The sequence below is a fragment of the Lemur catta genome, chromosome 11, assembly GCF_020740605.2.
Source record: "Lemur catta isolate mLemCat1 chromosome 11, mLemCat1.pri, whole genome shotgun sequence".
In the NCBI taxonomy this organism is placed as follows: domain Eukaryota; kingdom Metazoa; phylum Chordata; class Mammalia; order Primates; family Lemuridae; genus Lemur; species Lemur catta.
This window is the reverse complement of record NC_059138.1, coordinates 292,129-310,880: the sequence shown is the minus strand read 5'-3', so window position 1 is coordinate 310,880 and position 18,752 is coordinate 292,129. Positions and strand designations below refer to the sequence as shown.

General features: G+C 45.3%; 1 protein-coding gene across 2 annotated transcripts in view; it reads right to left on the bottom strand.

Annotated features, from left to right (window-relative positions):
* Positions 1–18,752, bottom strand: part of ESYT2 (extended synaptotagmin 2) — a 92,763-nt gene that overhangs the window by 32,844 nt on the left and 41,167 nt on the right. For both annotated transcript variants that reach the window (XM_045565465.1, XM_045565464.1), the window contains exons 7-9: positions 8,497–8,552; positions 3,823–3,943; positions 650–826 (exon numbers count right to left, since the gene is read on the bottom strand). In XM_045565465.1, coding sequence (XP_045421421.1) covers positions 650–826; positions 3,823–3,943; positions 8,497–8,552 — 354 coding nt within the window. The remainder of the gene's footprint in view (positions 1–649; positions 827–3,822; positions 3,944–8,496; positions 8,553–18,752) is intronic.

Sequence of the window (18,752 nt, the reverse complement as noted above, 5' to 3'; positions counted from 1 at the left end):
ATTCTACAAAATACTGCAGTCCTTTAGAAACGCAAAACTTTTGATCCAGCAATTCTATCCTGAGGAACTTTATCTGGGGAAAACTTGGCCGAGTGAAGAAAAAGACAGTCACGTTTCTGTAACGTTGAACTCAACAGCCTAGGCCTCCTGGGGTAAAGAAATGGTGGTGTCTTCTCAGTGGAGTTGTCATAAAAAGTCACATAAATCTCTATTCGTTGACAAGTAAACACGCCCAGATTTATTAAATGAAAAGTTCACAAAGCAGTGTATAACTAATCTCATTTTTGTATGTGTTTAACTGTGCTATAAACCACATGTAACGTTTTATAATTAGAAAAGACAGGCTATTCTCATTATGAAAAATATGTTGCCAATTATTTACAGTGATAGCGTTATGGAATTAAGGTTTACAATCTCATGTGCTGGCATGACAAGAATGTTGTTGAGGCAGGGAGAGAAGGTAAAATACTTTTTTCCCTAGAGCCAGCAATATGATAATACTTCTAAGATGGGAAATGAAAGAAAAGAAGTTTAAGTGGTGGCCTGAATTGGACACACTCCCACATGACAGGCTGGGGTTAGACGGCAGCTGCCCCTGCTTAGGTACCGTCCAACAGGCCAAGCGACACAGCCGGACAAGGCGCATTACCTCATACACCTCGTTCCACTTGGGACTAAGGTTCTCTTTGATGACCTTGCTTTGGAAGATTTGGTTGCCAACTCGAATAATTCCATAGGGGTCTGACTTTCCCTTGACAAGTCCCTTAAGATAAGTATCTTTTCCCTGAAGATCCTGAGCTTCAATAAAATGTATCCTTAGAACACCCTGAAAAGAAGAACAAATAATATTTAGACCATTCACCAGCTCGTTTAACAAGAATGGAGGACGGCTGTGTGCCTGACTCTGTCTCAAGAACTGCATGTGTAGACGGAACAAAACAAAACTCCTTCCCTTGCAGTGTGTTCCAGCCAGGGAGAAAGACAGAAGACATGCAACAGGACAGGGGACACGGACCAAGAGAAAACAAAAGCCGGGCAGGACAGCAGTGTCAGAGGGGTGCTATCTCAGAGAGGACAGACAGGCTTCTGCTACGAAGACACACAACAGAGACACAAGGAGAGCGGGTGTTCCTGGCAGAGGGACTGCAGCACAGCAGTCCTAGCGCGGCACTGTGCATATCAAGAAGAGGCCGATGACACAGGGCCACATGTCATGAAGCCACCCTAGATTCTGGTGCTCCAGTGAGTACGTACAGTGAGCACCTGGGTTCTGGTGCCCTGGTGAGCAGGGACCCTGGGTTCTGGTGCTCTGGTGAGCAGGGATACGCTGGGTTCTGGTGCCCTGGTGGAGCAGGGACCCTGGGTTCTGGTGCCCAGGTGAGCAGGGACCCTGGGTTCTGGTGCCCAGGTGAGCACATACCCTGGGTTCTGGTGCCCTGGTGAGCAGGGATACCCTGGGTTCTGGTGCCGTGGTGGAGCAGGGACCCTGAGTTCTGGTGCCCTGGTGGAGCAGGGACCCTGGGTTCTGGTGCCCAGGTGAGCACATACCCTGGGTTCTGGTGCCCTGGTTAGCAGGGACCCTGGGTTCTGGTGCCCTGGTGAGCAGGGACGCTGGGTTCTGGTGCCCTGGTGAGCAGGGACGCTGGGTTCTGGTGCCCTGGTGAGCAGGGACGCTGGGTTCTGGTGCCCTGGTGGAGCAGGGACCCTGGGTTCTGGTGCCCTGGTGGAGCAGGGACCCTGGGTTCTGGTGCCCTGGTGAGCACATACCCTGGGTTCTGGTGCCCTGGTGAGCAGGAACCCTGGGTTCTGGTGCCCTGGTGAGCACATACCCTGGGTTCTGGTGCCCTGGTGAGCAGGGACACTGGGTTCTGGTGCCCTGGTGAGCAGGGACCCTGGGTTCTGGTGCCCTGGTGGAGCAGGGACCCTGGGTTCTGGTGCCCTGGTGGAGCAGGGACCCTGGGTTCTGGTGCCCTGGTCAGCAGGGACGCTGGGTTCTGGTGCCCTGGTCAGCAGGGACACTGGGTTCTGGTGCCCTGGTCAGCAGGGACCCTGGGTTCTGGTGCCCTGGTCAGCAGGGACCCTGGGTTCTGGTGCTTCAGTGTGTATCAGACCTACTACTAAGCATATATGCAGCAGTAGCTATGCTGTTCAATTTTCAAAACAATCCTATGAAATGTTATCATTAAACCTATTTTATAGAAGAAGAAAGTGAAACTTTGAAAAGGACTGTGTTTTCCTAAGATGTTGTTTTATTCATTTAAAAAAAAAAATTCACTCAGATTTCTTCCAAGGCAAATAAAGGTGCTAAAGTTACCTTTCCGCGGGCTGGCATTTCACCCCCTAAACCCTTTTTTAAAAATTGCAGGGTGATATTCCTGACCCAGTCAGCACAGAAGGACATGCACCTCTACAGATGAACACACTTTAAAAACTTAGAAATTTTTGTTTCTATTTTTGCATGTCTACAGCTTAGATAATCTGGCAGTATCTTTCAACGGCACTGACTCTTTAATTAAGCCCACATGGTTAAGGGCAGCTGCACCCGGGCGGGCTCAGGTGACACTGGGCTCACGTGGCAGAGCAAGGGGTTTGCACTTGCAAAGGGATCCCTGCATGTCGAGGGATGAGAATCGTAAGGAAAAAGGACATTCCTTACTAATGCAGTGTCACATTAAATCTGTTAAATGCCAACAGTATAACTAATTTGGGCACGAAAATAACTGGGGCGTTGTTACTCTTAAAAAATACAAGGATGTGTATGCATGTTTGTTGATTTGTGCACTGAGATCTAATTTAACCAGAAAAAGTAAAAAGGTATCAGGGTAAAGCTATCTAATTCCATTTTGGGTATCAGAAATAAAAATAACAGACACGCTGAAATAGGACCAACTTAGCACTCCCTGTTTTAGTAAAAATAAACAGTGCAGTCTGCATCAATGTGACCACCTCCTGTAGACAATTCCACCGCAGAACTGCTTCCTTGACTTCTGGAGTCCAAAAACCAGACAGATGGCAGATGTGGGACCCAACGCCCGAGCTGTGTAAAAGCTCTCATGAACCTCAGAGACATGGCCCACGCCGGACACCCTGTCCATGACTAGCAGAAGGAGTTTCATGCTCTTGACGACCAAGTCCTCATGATCTTTGCAGTTATTTAGTTTGCTCAAATGAAGGTGACTCCAACATCTGTAACTCAGCTTTGTGTGCTAGGTACCGTCCCATTTTACAGATGAAGAAACTAAGGCCGGACCATACCACACAGTATGCCCACAAAAGTGAAGCTACCGTTAAACTCAAGAGATATAACTCCAATGTAGTTGCTCTTTCCATTTCATCCAGGTCAGCTGTTACGTAAGTGTTGCTTCTACAAGGCCACTCACTAAGTGACTCCAGAGGTAGGCAGGTCCTAACGTCTGAGGGAAAACACACGCAATTCATTTACAGGGTTCTCACTGTGACTACCAGGAAAAGTGGTGCCTGTTGCTAAGAGTTGCACATTTTAATGACAACAAACGCAAACGTGCTTTCTGAGATAAGCTGTTTATGACTTGCAATAACAAGTCCTGACTGGCACCTCTGGGGAACAGGGCCGAGGCACGAGAGCTCCCCCAACTGACGCCTGTGACACACTTTAGGGTTAGGTGCATGTTAGTGAATCTCTCAAGGAGTGTGACAGACAAACCACTGTCACTGCATCAAGACACACGTGGCAAGTTGGCTGCTGGGAGACACTCACTAAATTACGACGCCTACATACCCAAGCGCATGACAAGGCCCCCAATGCCTGCTTGTAAACAGGGATGCATGCTAAGACACGCTTACCTTTGGTACAGGAAACCGCAACTGAGCAATCTGGACTTCGCTGACCAGAGGGACGGTGATCCGATTGGGAAGTACTAGATAATTTGAAATTACATCCGAAATGATAGTGTCTGATAAACCACTGTTAGTAGGGAGGTAAAGAGAACAAACGAACGATGAGATACGTCCACACTGGCTATTACCTTCAACAATAAACTTACTATAAACATGCTACATCCCGTTTATAGCACAGGAGTTGGCTAATTTCTCCAACACAGTATTTAAAACCAGCATTTCAACACTTTAGCTGTGAGACAGCTATGGCGACTATAATATAGAATTCATTTTTAGAACACGAGGTAAAATGCTAGCTGTATTTCATAACTTCCTAAATAACATTCCATGCATTCCTGCACTTTATCGTAGATTTGATACTGAAAAACAAAGATACATCTCATTTAACATAAAATATTTCAGACATACATAAAAGTGCAGAGAATTAACATAACCAATCCATGTTTACATACATACTAAATTTTTCTGTATTGTTCACTAGCTCTTAATGAAGTAAAAGAATTTAGTTTGTTCTCTGTTCATGCATTATATAACACTTTATTTGGGTATTGAATAGTTTAATAATTTTGAAATGCTATACACCACTGCACAGCAACTCAGTAACAGGTTAAAGGACAAATTTAATATATATTTTTGCCTATTCTTTACAGTAAATGTGAGAATTAGTGTATATGTGACAGCACTTTCGAAAACATTTATAAATGCAAGTTTCATTGCTACAGAACACCTTTACCTGAACTGCAAAGTTTTAAAAGAAACTTATTTCTTGCCAGTACTTCTTATTAACAGATGATAAATTATTTACATATGTAATGACACATATGCATACATCCAGTGAGACAGAGTGATAACCATCATCATTCGATAATTAATGACCAAATACCCACTGCACGGCAGGTGTCTATATGTGATAACTGGATACCTTAGGGACCTTTCAATTTAATATCGGGAAAAGATTTTAAAAATCCCCCAAACCAAAACTCACATGTAACACTGCTCTACTTAGGCACAGTTCGGTGAGTGAGACCTTTACACCCGCAGAGACTCAGAGGCTTTCAGCCAGCAGACACTGGATATTGCTCATCAAACTGGGGTCCTCCAAAGCTTTAACTGCAAACATTTTCCTCCTCTCAGCACTTCCCTCAAAAAATATTGGTTTTGTTTATACGAAATATTTCTTGAAACAAGAAACCCCTTTCTGATGACTGAAACGTCTTGAAGAATTCTCCTGCTGCGATGGTGACACCCAGTGCCTCGCCCTGCGCAGCCTCTCCTGACCAGGAGGCCAGAGGCAGCTTTGCAGCGTTCAACTGGGGGCCCCACGCTGCCCTTCACCCCGCACGACCCCTGCGCTACCCTGTACCTGGACTGCGTGGGCTCCCCTGGTCTTCCACGGAGGCGGCACCTGCACTGGCCACTGTCCTTGGATGCCACTGTTCCCCGCTGCCCTCTGGCGCTGGTCCTGACCACCCTCTGCAGAGCCCCCACCAGGGTTCTCTCCTCACCCCGCCCACACTCGGCCCCGAGTGCTCACTGACACGTGCGGGGACATTTAAATGGGGACACCAGCACTGACAGCACTGTGAAGTGACCCAGGTTTCCTGCTTTGTAACACCCGGGGCTCCCTTTTGTAACCAGTGAACATGGCATGTGCACGCTCAGTTTATAAAGCGTGGGACATTTCATCATGTTAGGCTCACAGCTATCAGATATTTACTTTTATAACATAAGCTTTGCTATGGCTGCAATTTATCTAATAGAAAGTCTTTGAGAACTAGTAGCCCATATTTTGTGTAGTATATTTTATTATATAAAATTTATATAAATTTAAATTATTTATAAATAAAATTTATATTATATAAAGTTATATTATCCAAACTTACACAATTATATATTACATATAGTATGTATAAATATATATGTGTATGTGCATATATATGTATAAATAATTTTATTTACTTTTATGTTTTAGAGACAGGGTCTTGCTCTGCCATCCAGGCTGGAGGTACAGTGGCATAATCATAGCTCACTGCAGCCTTGAACTCCTGGGCTGAAGTGATCCTCCTGCCTTGGTCTCCCAAAGTGTTAGGACTACAGGGGTGTACTACCACACCTGGCTAATTTTTAAATTTTTGGTAGAGACAGTGTCTATGTTGCCCAGATCAGTAATATATGTATATTAGCATATATTTTTAATGATATAATTCTCTATAGCTAGAACATATAGGAATATGTTTTTATATTACATATATAAAATCTATACATAAAACAATAGCTAGAAGGCAGGCGTGGTGGTGTGCACTTCTAGTCCCAGCTACTGGGGAGGCTGGGGAAGGAGGATCACTTGAGCCTGAGAATTCAAGGTTACAGCGAGCTGTGATCATACCACTGCACACCAGCCTGGGCAAAAGAGCAAGACCCCATCCTTAAAAAAAAAAAATTAAGAAAAAATAATACCCAGAAACTGCTATATAAAAAGAACCTGCCTATATATAAATTATTGAATAAAATGAAGCTGTGAGTGTGCATGTATGTTGTGTATCTATTTGCGTATGTGTGTACGTATCCCTTTTAAATAAAATGATCTGGGATTGACCACCCCAAACCGTAGGCTTGCCCAGCACAGAACACGCTCTTTGCCTGACTCTACCCTTTCAGGTCGCTAATACAATGTTAGTGACCGAGCAGTTGCTCACTGATCCTGTAGTATTTCAGTCCCCCTGTGAGACCGAAGGGAGGCAAACTAGAACAAAAACGTTGTTCTGCAGTACACTGCATAAATACCTGCTGTTTTTGCCTAGCTAACCAGCACCCACTCTCCCTACTTCTGTTCTGGGGGAAGTTCTTCCTTTGGGGGACACCCTCACATTCACTGGAGGTTTTTTAAAAAATTGTATCTTATTTTTTTTATTTCAGAACATTATAGGGGCAGTGGAGTTTTTTTTAAAGCAAGTGACCCATTTCTTTGCCTTCTCCAGGGTACACTCAAGGCCCAAACCTGATCATCAGAGCCACAGGAGTCTGTCCAGGGACGGAGGGACACTGAGAAGTTACGCCTGGGGCTTACGCTAGAACTAGTGGGAGATGTTCTTTCTCGGCTGAGGTGGCCGAGTTCGCGGAACAGAAGCTCGGGCTGCGCTACACAGAAAAGCCTGTTTGTGAACGAAGCCGCACGGAGACTCCCGCTGCCCCAGTCAAGCGCCGGAGAGAGAGCCCTGCGGCAGCCCTCGGCACCACAGCCAGCTGTGCCTGAAATCGCCCAGAGAACGCCCCAGGCTTTTCCATCACCAGAGCCAGGGCACAAGGCACCGGGACATGACCCGAGCAGCCGCATGACCGCTCTGTGCACAGCTGTGGCCAGAGCGTGAGGAACAGCAGTGGCTCAGAGCAGGCAGACACACCTGTTTGTAAGTAAGTGAATAAACTGCCTTTAAAAATATTATTTACTTACTTACCTATTTAAGACCATTTGAATAGGGTTTGTTGCTTGAAACCAAGAACCCTAAGGAACCCTTTAACAAATCTTTTAATGTTGTGCTTTCTTTTCACAGATCTTTTAAAGATAACAGCATTTTTCTATATCCAATAAACCATAGTACCTAAAAAAGATTTTTACTGTGACTATGCCTCAGACTATTGGAGTCCTAATTTTTCCCCAATAATGAAACAAAATTCTTTCTAATGGCCATTTTGGAGGCATAAACAAATATACAGTAATAGAAAAAATAGTCTGAAATCAAGTTTCATAATTTAATTTCTAAGCTATCTTAGGAAATATATCTACAGATCAGCAAAATATCTACTAGAAACACGTGTAACTTTAACAAATAAATAATGCATTTTAACCTTCAAATGCAATAGTAAAACCAGCAAAAGCAAGTTTAAAAAGCTGTAATTTCAAAACTTCCTGTTTGGTAGTGACTACAGGTTTGCCTCAAACGGTCCCCATCCACCACACAGACGGAGGGGGCGCCAACAGGGGGACGACTTCTCTCCAGCAGGCGTGGGCCTGCAGTCTCAGGCGCTTGTCGCGCACTACTTAGACACCAGGTTGCTGCAGAGCAGCGAAGGGGCTCCCAGGGAGATGATGCAGACACCTCAGGTTCTTCCCTCTCACTCCCAGGTTCCTGGGGGAGGCCTGTGAGCTACTCAGCCTCCCCTCATGGATCAAGGAAATGAAAAGCAGAAGGGGACGGGGGAACTACAGCTGGGAATGAACCTGGTTAGTTTTGAAACATACATTCACATTTAAAGTCTTCTTTATTGTTTCTGAGAAATTAATAAAAACCAAATTTAAGAACTAATTTATAGGATATTAAAAGGCTGTAGCTTTTCTAAAATGCCAAGACTGGGAAGATGCCCTGTGATGAACAAGAGGCAAGTCTAGGGCAGGGCTCAGTGCAAACCCTCCGACAGCCAATCTGCTTCAGCTCGTTCCTCATGTGGTCATGACAACAAAACCCAGCTACGCCCTTTCCTCGTTTCTCCCGAGAGCCTGTGCAGGGGGCACGGATGCACCTGGCAGACGCAGGTCTGAACCGTTCCCGTGTTACCGCGACAACACTGAAAACGCACATCACATCACAGCAGGCCGACCGCAGGGACCTGACGTGGACTTACTTCAATCCAGGGATATCCAGAAGATTAGTCAGTCCTGTCCAGTTAATTTCTAAAAGCTGTTTTAAAAAAGAGGGCAAAAATATTAAGTATCCAAACTATTTCCAGTTTTCAAGTCAAATGCTCTGTTTTTTTATAACAAAATGTTCGTGCACGAGACTGTCCTGTACCTTTACCCCCACTTCCCAGTGTATCAAGGGCATCTTTCCTTCTTGGTACATGGAGATCTGCCTGCCTTGTTTCCTGAGAATATTGATAGTTTTCTCCAGTAAAATTATATAATAATTTAGTTACCCATCCTTCTATGGATGGGCACTTAGAATATTGATAATTTCTCTTTTGTTATAAATAATAAATGTGAAATTACTTTTAGTGAACATGTTCTTGTATACACATACAGACTAGCATTTCAAAAGGTGGGATTTGGGGTCAAAGATTTATGTTCATTTTTAATGTTGATAGTACCTATTTTTGCCCTCCAAAAATATTGTACCAATTTATATTCACACCAAAAGTATATGAAAATGTCCTTTTTCTATACCTTCACCAAAATCAATACTACACATTAGCCCATCTGGCAGTTAAAAACCGTACTTTACCACTGTTTTAATTTGCATTTCCCTATTAGTGGAACATGTTCTATACATTCGTTTGGCATTTGTATTTATTTATCTTAGAATAATTCCTATATAGTTAACTAAATTCCATTAAGTACATGTGGACTAGTAAAAGCTACTGATTAGAAATACTGCTTTTCCTATCAAAATTGTGCATAATAAAATTACTTGGGTATTGTGTTACAATAAACATTCGAGTGCAGGTATCTTTTTGATAAAATTACTTCTTTTTCTTTTGGTAGATACCCAGTAGTGGGATTGCTGGATTGAATATTAAGTGTACAGTTATTTTTTTAAGCAATCTCCATACTGTTTTCATAGAGGTTACACTAATCTGCAGTCCCACCAGCAGTGTATAAGTGTTCCTTTTTCTCTGCATCCACACCAGCCATCTATTGTTTCACTTTTTTTTTTTTTTTTTTTTTTTGAGACAGAGTCTCACTCTGTTGCCCGGGCTAGAGTGCCCTGGCGTCAACCTTGCTCACAGCAACCTCAGACTCCTGGGCTTAAGCGATCCTCCTGCCTCAGCCTCCTGAGTAGCTGGGACTAAAGGCATGCACCACCATGCCCGGCTAATTTTTCTATATATATTTTTAGCTGTCCGTATAATTTCTTTCTATGTTTAGTAGAGACGGGGTCTCGCTCTTGCTCAGGCTGGTCTCGAACTCCTGAGCTCAAACGATCCGCCCGCCTCGGCCTCCCAGAGTGCTGGGATTACAGGCGTGAGCCACCGCGCCCGGCCTATTTTTTGACTTTTTAACAGTGATCATTCTGATAGGGGTAAGGTGGTATCTCACTGTCGTTTTAATTTGCATTTCCCTGATGATTAGTGATATTGAGCATTTTTTCACACTTTTTGGTCATTTGTCTATCTTCTTTTGAAAAACTTCTGTTATGTCCTTTTCCCACTTTTTAAAGCAACAATTTTTTAAGATCCTGAAAGACTAAGATTTTTCAGCATAAAAGAAATGAGATATAAATATAAAAATCTGGAAGGAAAAAACTGAGAAATTAATACTAAATTTGGATTGCAAATATAGACATGTACCCATGCTTTATCTCCCCCTTTAAAAGCAACATTTTTCTAGGTCTGTCCACTGAATAGGCCCTGAAGCAGGGACAACCCGGGGCCACCAGCACCCCCACCCCAATCAGGACCTCTAAACACATTTTCCCCTAATGTAGACAGGAGCCAGGGCTGGTTCCATGACTGGGGCAATCTTTGATCACCAGTAGAAAAAGTATTAGGAGAATGATGATATTATAACCAGGGACATAAACTTGTGTGAAAAATTGGGTACTCCAAACCACCTCGCTAAACCTAGCTATTTCAAATCATAAGAATAAATTTATAAGCACTGCGATTTAAGGGCTCATTTTCCTTCTGCCTTCCTCTCATGCCACTAGATGCTACTTAATAAAGAATTTTTCCTGTACAGGCATACCTCAGAGATACTGTGGGCTGGGTTCCAAGACACTGCAGTAAAGCAAATATTGCAAGTCAGGAAAACATATTCTGGTTTCCCATAATGAAAATTATGTTTATACCATACTAAAATCTATTAAGTGTGCAATAGCATTGTGTCCAAAAAAACCAATGCTGTCATTTCAACAGTGTTCTCAGCATCTTCCCCAGGAGCGGAGTCCATCGGGAAACCACTTTCTTTGCTCATCCATAAGAAGCAACTTCTCATCTGTTCAAGTCCCATCTTCAGGCTCCACCTCTGATTCTAATTCTCTTGTTATTAATATTCTTAATAGCATCTAGAATGGTGAATCCTTCCCAGAAAGTTTCCAATTTACTCTGCCCAGATCCATTAGAGGAATCACTATCTATGGTAGTTTTTGCCTTAGGAAGTGTGTATCTTATTTAAATAGTAAGAGTTGAAAGTCGAAACTACTCCTTGATCATGGGCTGCATAATGAAAGCTGTGTTCACAGTCATGAAAACAACATCCATCTCTTTGCACCTCTCCATCAGGGCTCTCAGTGACCAGCTACACTGTCAATGAGCAGGAATATTCTGTAAGGACTTTTTTTCCTGAGCAGTAGGTCTCAACAGTGGGCTTACAAGAACAGGCAGAGTACAGCTGGCATGAATCTGAAGGGCTCTGGGATTTTCAGAATGACAAGTGAGCACTGGTGTCAACTTGGAGTCCCATCGGCATTAGCTCCTGATGAGAGGGTGAGCCTGTCCTTTGAAGCTCTGAAGCCAGGCACTGACTTCTCCTCTCTGGCTATGAAAGTCCTAGATGGCATCTTCCTCCCTTTTCTGTCTACACTGAAAATCTGCTGTTTAGTGTGGCCACTTCATCAGTGATCTCAGCTAGACCTTCTGGGTAGCCTGCTGCAGCTTCTCCATCAGCACCTGCCGCTGCACCTTGTACTTTCACGTTGTGCAGACGGCTTCTTTCCTTAAAGCTCTTGAACCAACCTCTGCTGGCTTCAGACTTTTCTTCTGCAGCTTCTCACCTCTCTCAGCCCCCACAGAATTGAGGGGAGTCAGGGCCTGGCTCTGGATTAGGTTTTGGTTTAAGGGAATGTTGGTTTGATCTTCTGTCCAGACCACTAACTTTCTCCATACCAGCAATAAGGTTGTTTTGATTTCTTACCATTTGTGTATTGACTGGAGTAGTACTTTTAATTCTCTTCAAGAACCTTTCCTGTGCATTCACAACTTGGCTAACTTTGGTGCAAGAAGCCCAGCTTTCAGCTAATCTCGGCTTTTGACATGCCCTCCTCACTAAGCTTAATCGTTTCTAGCTTTTGATTTGAAGTGAGAGCGTCCGACTCTTCCTTTCACTCAAACACTTAGAGGCCACTGTAGGGTTATTCATTGGCCTAATTTCTATATTGTGATGTCTCAGAGAATAGGTAGGCCTGAGGAGAGAGAGAGAGATGGGGGAACAGACGGCTGGTGGAGCCAGAACACAACATTTACTAAGTTGATATTACCGTGACTTGGCTTCTGGTTCCCCAAAACAATTACAACAGTACTACCAAAGATCACTGATCACACACCAGCATCACAGATATAATAATAAAAAAGTCTGAAATATTACAAGAATTATCAAAATGTGACACAGAGACACAAAGTGAGCCACACTGCTGGAAAAATGGTGTTGACATGTAGGGTTGCCACAAACCTTCAACTTGTAAAAAAAAACACAGTATCTTTAAACCCAGTGAAGTGAAGCACAATAAAAGGAGGTATGTCTATAAATACACTTTCATTCTAAATGTCCTATTCATATTTTATATTACATTCTTATTATTTAAAAAAAAATTCTCAGTATAGTCTTTCTTTTTTTCTTTTTTTAAAACAGAGCCTCACTCTGTTGCCCAGGCTAGAGTGCCGTGGCGTCAGCCTAGCTCACAGCAACCTCAAACTCCTGGGCTCCAGCAATCCTTCTGCCTCAGCCTCTCAAGTAGCTGGGATTACAGGCATGTGCCACCATGCTCAGCCCATTTTTTCTATATATTTTTAGTTGTCCAGCTAATTTCTTTCTATTTTTTTAGTAGAGATGGGGTCTCGCTCTTGCTCAGGCTGGTCTCGAACTCCTGAGCTCAAATGATCCGCCCACCTCGGCCTCCCAGAGTGCTAGGATTTCAGGCATGAGCCACCGCGCCCGGCCCCCTCAGTATAGTCTTAATAGCGTGAAAGTAGAATTGCTTTACCCTGTAAGTTTTGGGAAACAATAACCCTTTAAACAGTATTTGCGAATGCAGTTATCTTTCAAGAAGAATATAATGCAGAGTATGTGAAATTTGTGTTACAGTAAGGTTTTATTATGGTTCCAAGTAGCTATGTGGTATTTTTGGACCCGTGAAAATACCTGGGTGAGACAAAGACTGACTTTAGAAGAGTCAATGTGAAGCTAATTTTAGTTGGTGTTTTTGGACCTGTGAATACAATTAGGTGTAGTAGGGCCTGGCTTTAGCTGAGAAGGCCTCAACTGTCAAGTGAATTGTACTATGGATAAAAATGTAAAAGAAGAAAAAAGACAAATGTAACTAGTCATAGGTTATTAAAAAAATGCATAAAGTGGGCTGAGTGTGGTGGCTCACACCTGTAATCCTAGCACTCTGGGAGGCTGAGGCGGGAGGATCGCTTGAGCTCAGGAGTTCTAGACCAGCCTGAGCAAGGCTGAGACCCCATCTCTACTAAAAATAGAAAAAAACTGGTCAGGTGTGGTTGTGCATCTGTAGTCCCAGCCACTTGGGAGGCTGAGGCAGGAGGATGGCTTGAGCCTGGGAATTTGAGGCTGCAGTGAGCTATAATGATGCCACTACACTCCAGCCCAGGTGACAGAGTGAGATCCTGTCACAAAAAAAGAAAAGAAAAGAAAAGAAAAGGATAAAGTGACTGGAGGAAAATAATGAGGGAATCTCCTCCCAGTCCTATTGCCTGAAACTCCATGTATCCCACAAAATTATTCCATGTAGCAATCTGAAAACCATTCCCATTACCGTTGGTGGTGTTGGACCAAAATCACACCCTGAAACGATATAACTCTCTAATTACACTGATTCAGTAGCTTTTCTGCCGGATTCCTCAGCAAGACTGGGATCCAGAGAGAGCATAAGACATGCTTGCAGCTGATACAAGAAACCTATTTGTGTGTGTCACGCATGCTATGTAAAAATCACGTGGAAGTGTGATTGGCTTGCCTCTACTACTTTTATCTAATTTTTTATAAAATAAACTACACTTCTGTTTGAACAAGCAAAAGATTTTGTGTAGACTGCTACTGAATGAAGATTTTAAAGGCCTGATATGACAATGAAATAAATATTTTGCTATATTTTGATGATGAAAACTGCTCAAAGCTGACAAATAAAATCTCCATAAATGGGCAGTAGTAATGCTGTTCCTGTGGGCATAATACCTAGAAAAATCTTCCTTGAGACTATCTAGAAATCTGAAAAGTGTCTTCTTGCCTATCAAAACAAAAGATAAAAGGCATCAAAAGCAGGAAAGGTTTCTACTTTTTGCAAAAAGCATGAAAGCTTTTGCAAGAGCACAAAAGCTTGCTGGAGTAAGCTCAGAAATGAAGCAGAACAGCTGGGTGCAGGGGTGCAAGGCTGCTGAGCCCAGGAGTGCCAGCCACAGTGTGCAGGGGTAGTGCCTACAGACAGCCACCACACTCTAGCCCTCCAGCCTGGGCAACACAGGAAGACCCTGTTTCTTTAAAAAAAAAAAAAAAAAAAAAAAGAAGAAGAAGAAGAAGAAGCTAAACAGATACACATTTTGAAAATTAAAGACAAAACTGGCTTAAAAAGCAGGGCTTCATACTGAAGAGTCAGTCGCAGAACTGAGAAGTACCACCTCTTTTAGTTTCACAGATAAGGAAACTAGGACCCAGAGGAAGTGATTTTATCTGTACCTTTTTGAATTTCACAACTAGATAACCGAAGGACAGAATGAAGCTCTCATCTTTGCACTGCGCCAGCGGGAAGAAACGACTGGTTTTACGCTGGTCGTGCAGACGATGCTGTGAGCCTCCTGCCCAGACCCACCCACTCTGCTCCTGTCCCTGTGCGGCCTCCCCTCCCTCCCTGACGTCTCCCTGCCTGAAGGTCTCTCCACGCGGACTGACCAGCCAACGGCCTCACACTGTCTTTGCCCTTGCGCCAGATACCCTGACTTGGATGATATTTGCTTACAGATGATGCACAAACAGCTTCTGAACAGGGGTTCTTGGACTTGGGGGTGGAACAACCCTCTGCTGCATGAGACTGACACACACCACCAAATGTTTGGTGTCTTGGTTTCTGTCACTAAATGGCAATAGTGGCCCCACCCTCCGTTATTGTGACAATCTAAACACTCATTTCCAAATTCCCTGCTGAGAATGACTACATGGCTAGAGAAACCATCAAAGAATAAACTATAAAGTTTCTAAAACTTAAAATACAATTTGTGAGATTTTAAAAAATAAATTTCAATACTAGAAACATCCCTTCTAAAGTTTCCATTTAAAAGATACTATCTCTGGCCAGGGGCCGTAGCTCACGCCTGTAATCCCAGCACTCTGGGAGGCCGAGGTGGGAGGATCGCTCGAGCTCAGGAGTTTGAGACCAGCCTGAGCAAGAGCGAGACCCCATCTCTACTAAAAATAGAAAAAAATTAGCTGGACAACTAAAAATATATATAGAAAAAATTATCCAGGCATGGTGGCACATGCCTGTAGTCCCAGCTACTCGGGAGGCTGAAGCGGGAGCATTGCTTGAGCCCAGGAGTTTGAGGTTGTTGTGAGCGAGGCTAACGCCACGGCACTCTAGCCTGGGCAACAGAGTGAGACTCTGTCTCAAAAAAAAAAAAAAAAAAAAAAAAACCTAAAAGATGCTATCTCTGAGCTTCATTTTCCTCACCAGCAATATGGGAGTGATGCTGCCCACAGGACTGTGAGGATCGAGGAAGAATATGCACAGACTTCGGTGCCTGGTGGGCTGAGGACCGCAGCAGCCAGGACCGGATGGGACACAATGGCTAGTGCAGCCACCCTGTGAGGGCTCCTTTCCCTGGAGATCCTCTGAGCAATTAGGATCTTCCTCACCACTATCAAAGACTGAACTATGTCCCATATAAGCATCACAGAGAAGCACATTTATCCTTTTACTTTTAAAGTTTTATGTCCCACTTTAATCTCAGATGAGGAACTAGCTATAATCCAAGCACAAATGACCAAACATAAATCAAACAGGCAGATACCACTTCTGACAACTTGTCTAAAAATCATTTCAGAAAAACAGCTTTTTCAAAAGAAAATTAACTCTCAACTACAGAGTATTAAAAAATAGAAAATAAGGCAGTTTAGTCTAAGACTGCAGTCCCCAACGCCCGGGCCACAGCCCAGCACGGGCATATCCCCGCCTGAGCTCTGCACCACACCTGCCCGTGAGCCGTGGAAAAACTGTCTCCCATGATACCAGTCCCTGGCGCGAAAAGGTCGGGACTGTGGGTCTAAGAGATTATAAGCTCATCAGGGGAGAGAGGGTACATCTACGTGAGCTTTGCTGAAATGACTGGGATATATTTACGTGCTGCTGAAGTTCAGAAACACTAATTGTCAGGAGGCAGGAATTAGGATTTGTGGAAGGGCAGGACTCGGCTGGGGTTTGAAAAGAGGAGAGATCTGAATGTAAGAAAGAAGGCTCCAGGCAGAGGGGCCCCAATGTTCAAGGCATTGCAGCGGGTGGCACTGTCTGTCCCTGAGTACAGCAGAGGGTGGGGAGTAGGAAGAGCCAGAGTGTCCTGAGGGAGCACGTCGGGGAGAAACAGGTGTGAGAACAAGTGTCAGAGAGTGAGTGTGAGAGAGGAGGAGGGTGTGGGGGGGCGAGTGTGAGAGAGGAGGAGGGTGTGGGGGGGCGAGTGTGAGAGAGGAGGAGGGTGTGGGGGGGCGAGTGTGAGAACTAGGGTGTGGGGGGACGAGTGTGAGGAGGGTGTGGGGGACGAGTGTGAGAGAGGAGGAGGGTGTGGGGGGACGAGGGTGAGAGAGGAGGAGGGTGTGGGGGGGCGAGTGTGAGAGAGGAGGAGGGTGTGGGGGGACGAGTGTGAGAGAGGAGGAGGGTGTGGGGGCGAGTGTGAGAGAGGAGGAGGGTGTGGGGGGACGAGGGTGAGAGAGGAGGAGGGTGTGGGGGGGCGAGTGTGAGAGAGGAGGAGGGTGTGGGGGGGCGAGTGTGAGAGAGGAGGAGGGTGTGGGGGGACGAGGGTGAGAGAGGAGGGTGTGGGGGCGAGTGTGAGAGAGGAGGAGGGTGTGGGGGGACGAGGGTGAGAGAGGAGGAGGGTGTGGGGGGGCGAGGGTGAGAGAGGAGGAGGGTGTGTGGGGGCGAGTGTGAGAGAGGAGGAGGGTGTGGGGGGACGAGTGTGAGAGAGGAGGAGGGTGTGGGGGGACGAGTGTGAGAGAGGATGAGGGTGTGGGGACGAGTGTGAGAGAGGAGGAGGGTGTGGGGGGACGAGTGTGAGAGAGGAGGAGGGTGTGGGGGGGCGAGTGTGAGAGAGGAGGAGGGTGTGGGGGGGCGAGTGTGAGAGAGGAGGAGGGTGTGGGGGGACGAGTGTGAGAGAGGAGGAGGGTGTGGGGGGGCGAGTGTGAGAGAGGAGGAGGGTGTGTGGGGGCGAGTGTGAGAACTAGGGTGTGGGGGGACGAGTGTGAGGAGGGTGTGGGGGACGAGTGTGAGAGAGGAGGAGGGTGTGGGGGGACGAGTGTGAGAGAGGAGGAGGGTGTGGGGGGACGAGTGTGAGAGAGGAGGAGGGTGTGGGGGGACGAGTGTGAGAGAGGAGGAGGGTGTGGGGGGGCGAGTGTGAGAGAGGAGGAGGGTGTGGGGGGGCGAGTGTGAGAACTAGGGTGTGGGGGGGATTGTGAGAATGAGCATGTGAGAGAATGTGTGGAGGGAACAAATGTGCAAAAGAAGGAGGGAGAGAATTAATCAGCGTGAACGGATAAGTACGGTGTATACAAGAAGGAATGTGAGAAAGCGTGAGGCTGTGTGAGAGACTGAGTACAACGTGAGAGAACAGTGTTAAAACAAACGTGAGAGAACGTGTGTGAGAACGAGTGAGTATGAAAAACAAGCGTATGCAGGAGAGAACAAATGTAAAAGAATGAATGTGTGTGAGAGAAAAGGCATGAGTGTTTGTCAGAATTAGTGTGATTGTGTAAGAACGAATGAGAGTGAGTACGTGCGTGAGAACAAATGTGAAAGAACAAGTGTGAGAGAATAAGTGTGTGAGAAAGAGAACAAGTATGAGAATGCGTGTACGAGAGAACAAGTCAGAATGAGTGTGTGAATGTGTGCGAGAGAGAACAAGTGTGAGAGACGGCAAGTTTGTGTGAGAGGATGAGTGTGTGAAAAGTGAGCAGACAGACAATAAGTACACATGTGAGAAAGAGATCAAAATGTGTGTGCGGGCGTGCGTGTGTGAGAGAGTTGAAAAGCCGTCTGAAAAGCCTGCCCAAGGACACAGGGAGAAACGTAGGTGGGACCCGGTCAGGGCAGGGCTGTAGGAAATGCCTCTGAAAAGCACTAAAATTAGCAGCTCCCTCCCCCACAAACAGGCTGCCTCAGGACAGGGAACCCGCCTCTGCATGACTCCGGTCTCTATTTCAGGACGCTGAAGAGCAGTGGAACATGCATTTCCAGAGGACAGGAAGTTGTCTCTGAGCTGCTGTGGCTCTTCTATGAGAAACAGTGAGTGACAGGTCCATGATTGTAAAAGGACGTCAGGTTTCAACTAGGACAACATAAACAAACGTACCCACGTACTTCATGAAAACCACAGAGACGCCCCCTCTCTCCCTACTGCTCCGTGACACACTGTCTGATGGCTGCAGTGAGATTCATGGTTCACAGCGGCAACTTGGCACGTGAGCACTTGCAACACGCAGGGACCCTATGTGTATTAGGCTGTACAGTCCAGAGTAAGAATCACCTGGGAAATCTCTTAAAAATACAAACCGACAGCTCCCACCATTCTCCAGTTTCCAATGTAGTAGATTTGGGTTGGCAGTAAAGTTCAAGAATGTTTTTCTTATGTTTTAAAGTCCCAGGCACCACTTTGGACCACGGTGGGAGGAGGGCCTCTGCACCACCAGCCAGCGCGAAGGAAGGAGCAGGTGAGACTACTCCAGCCAGATCCTA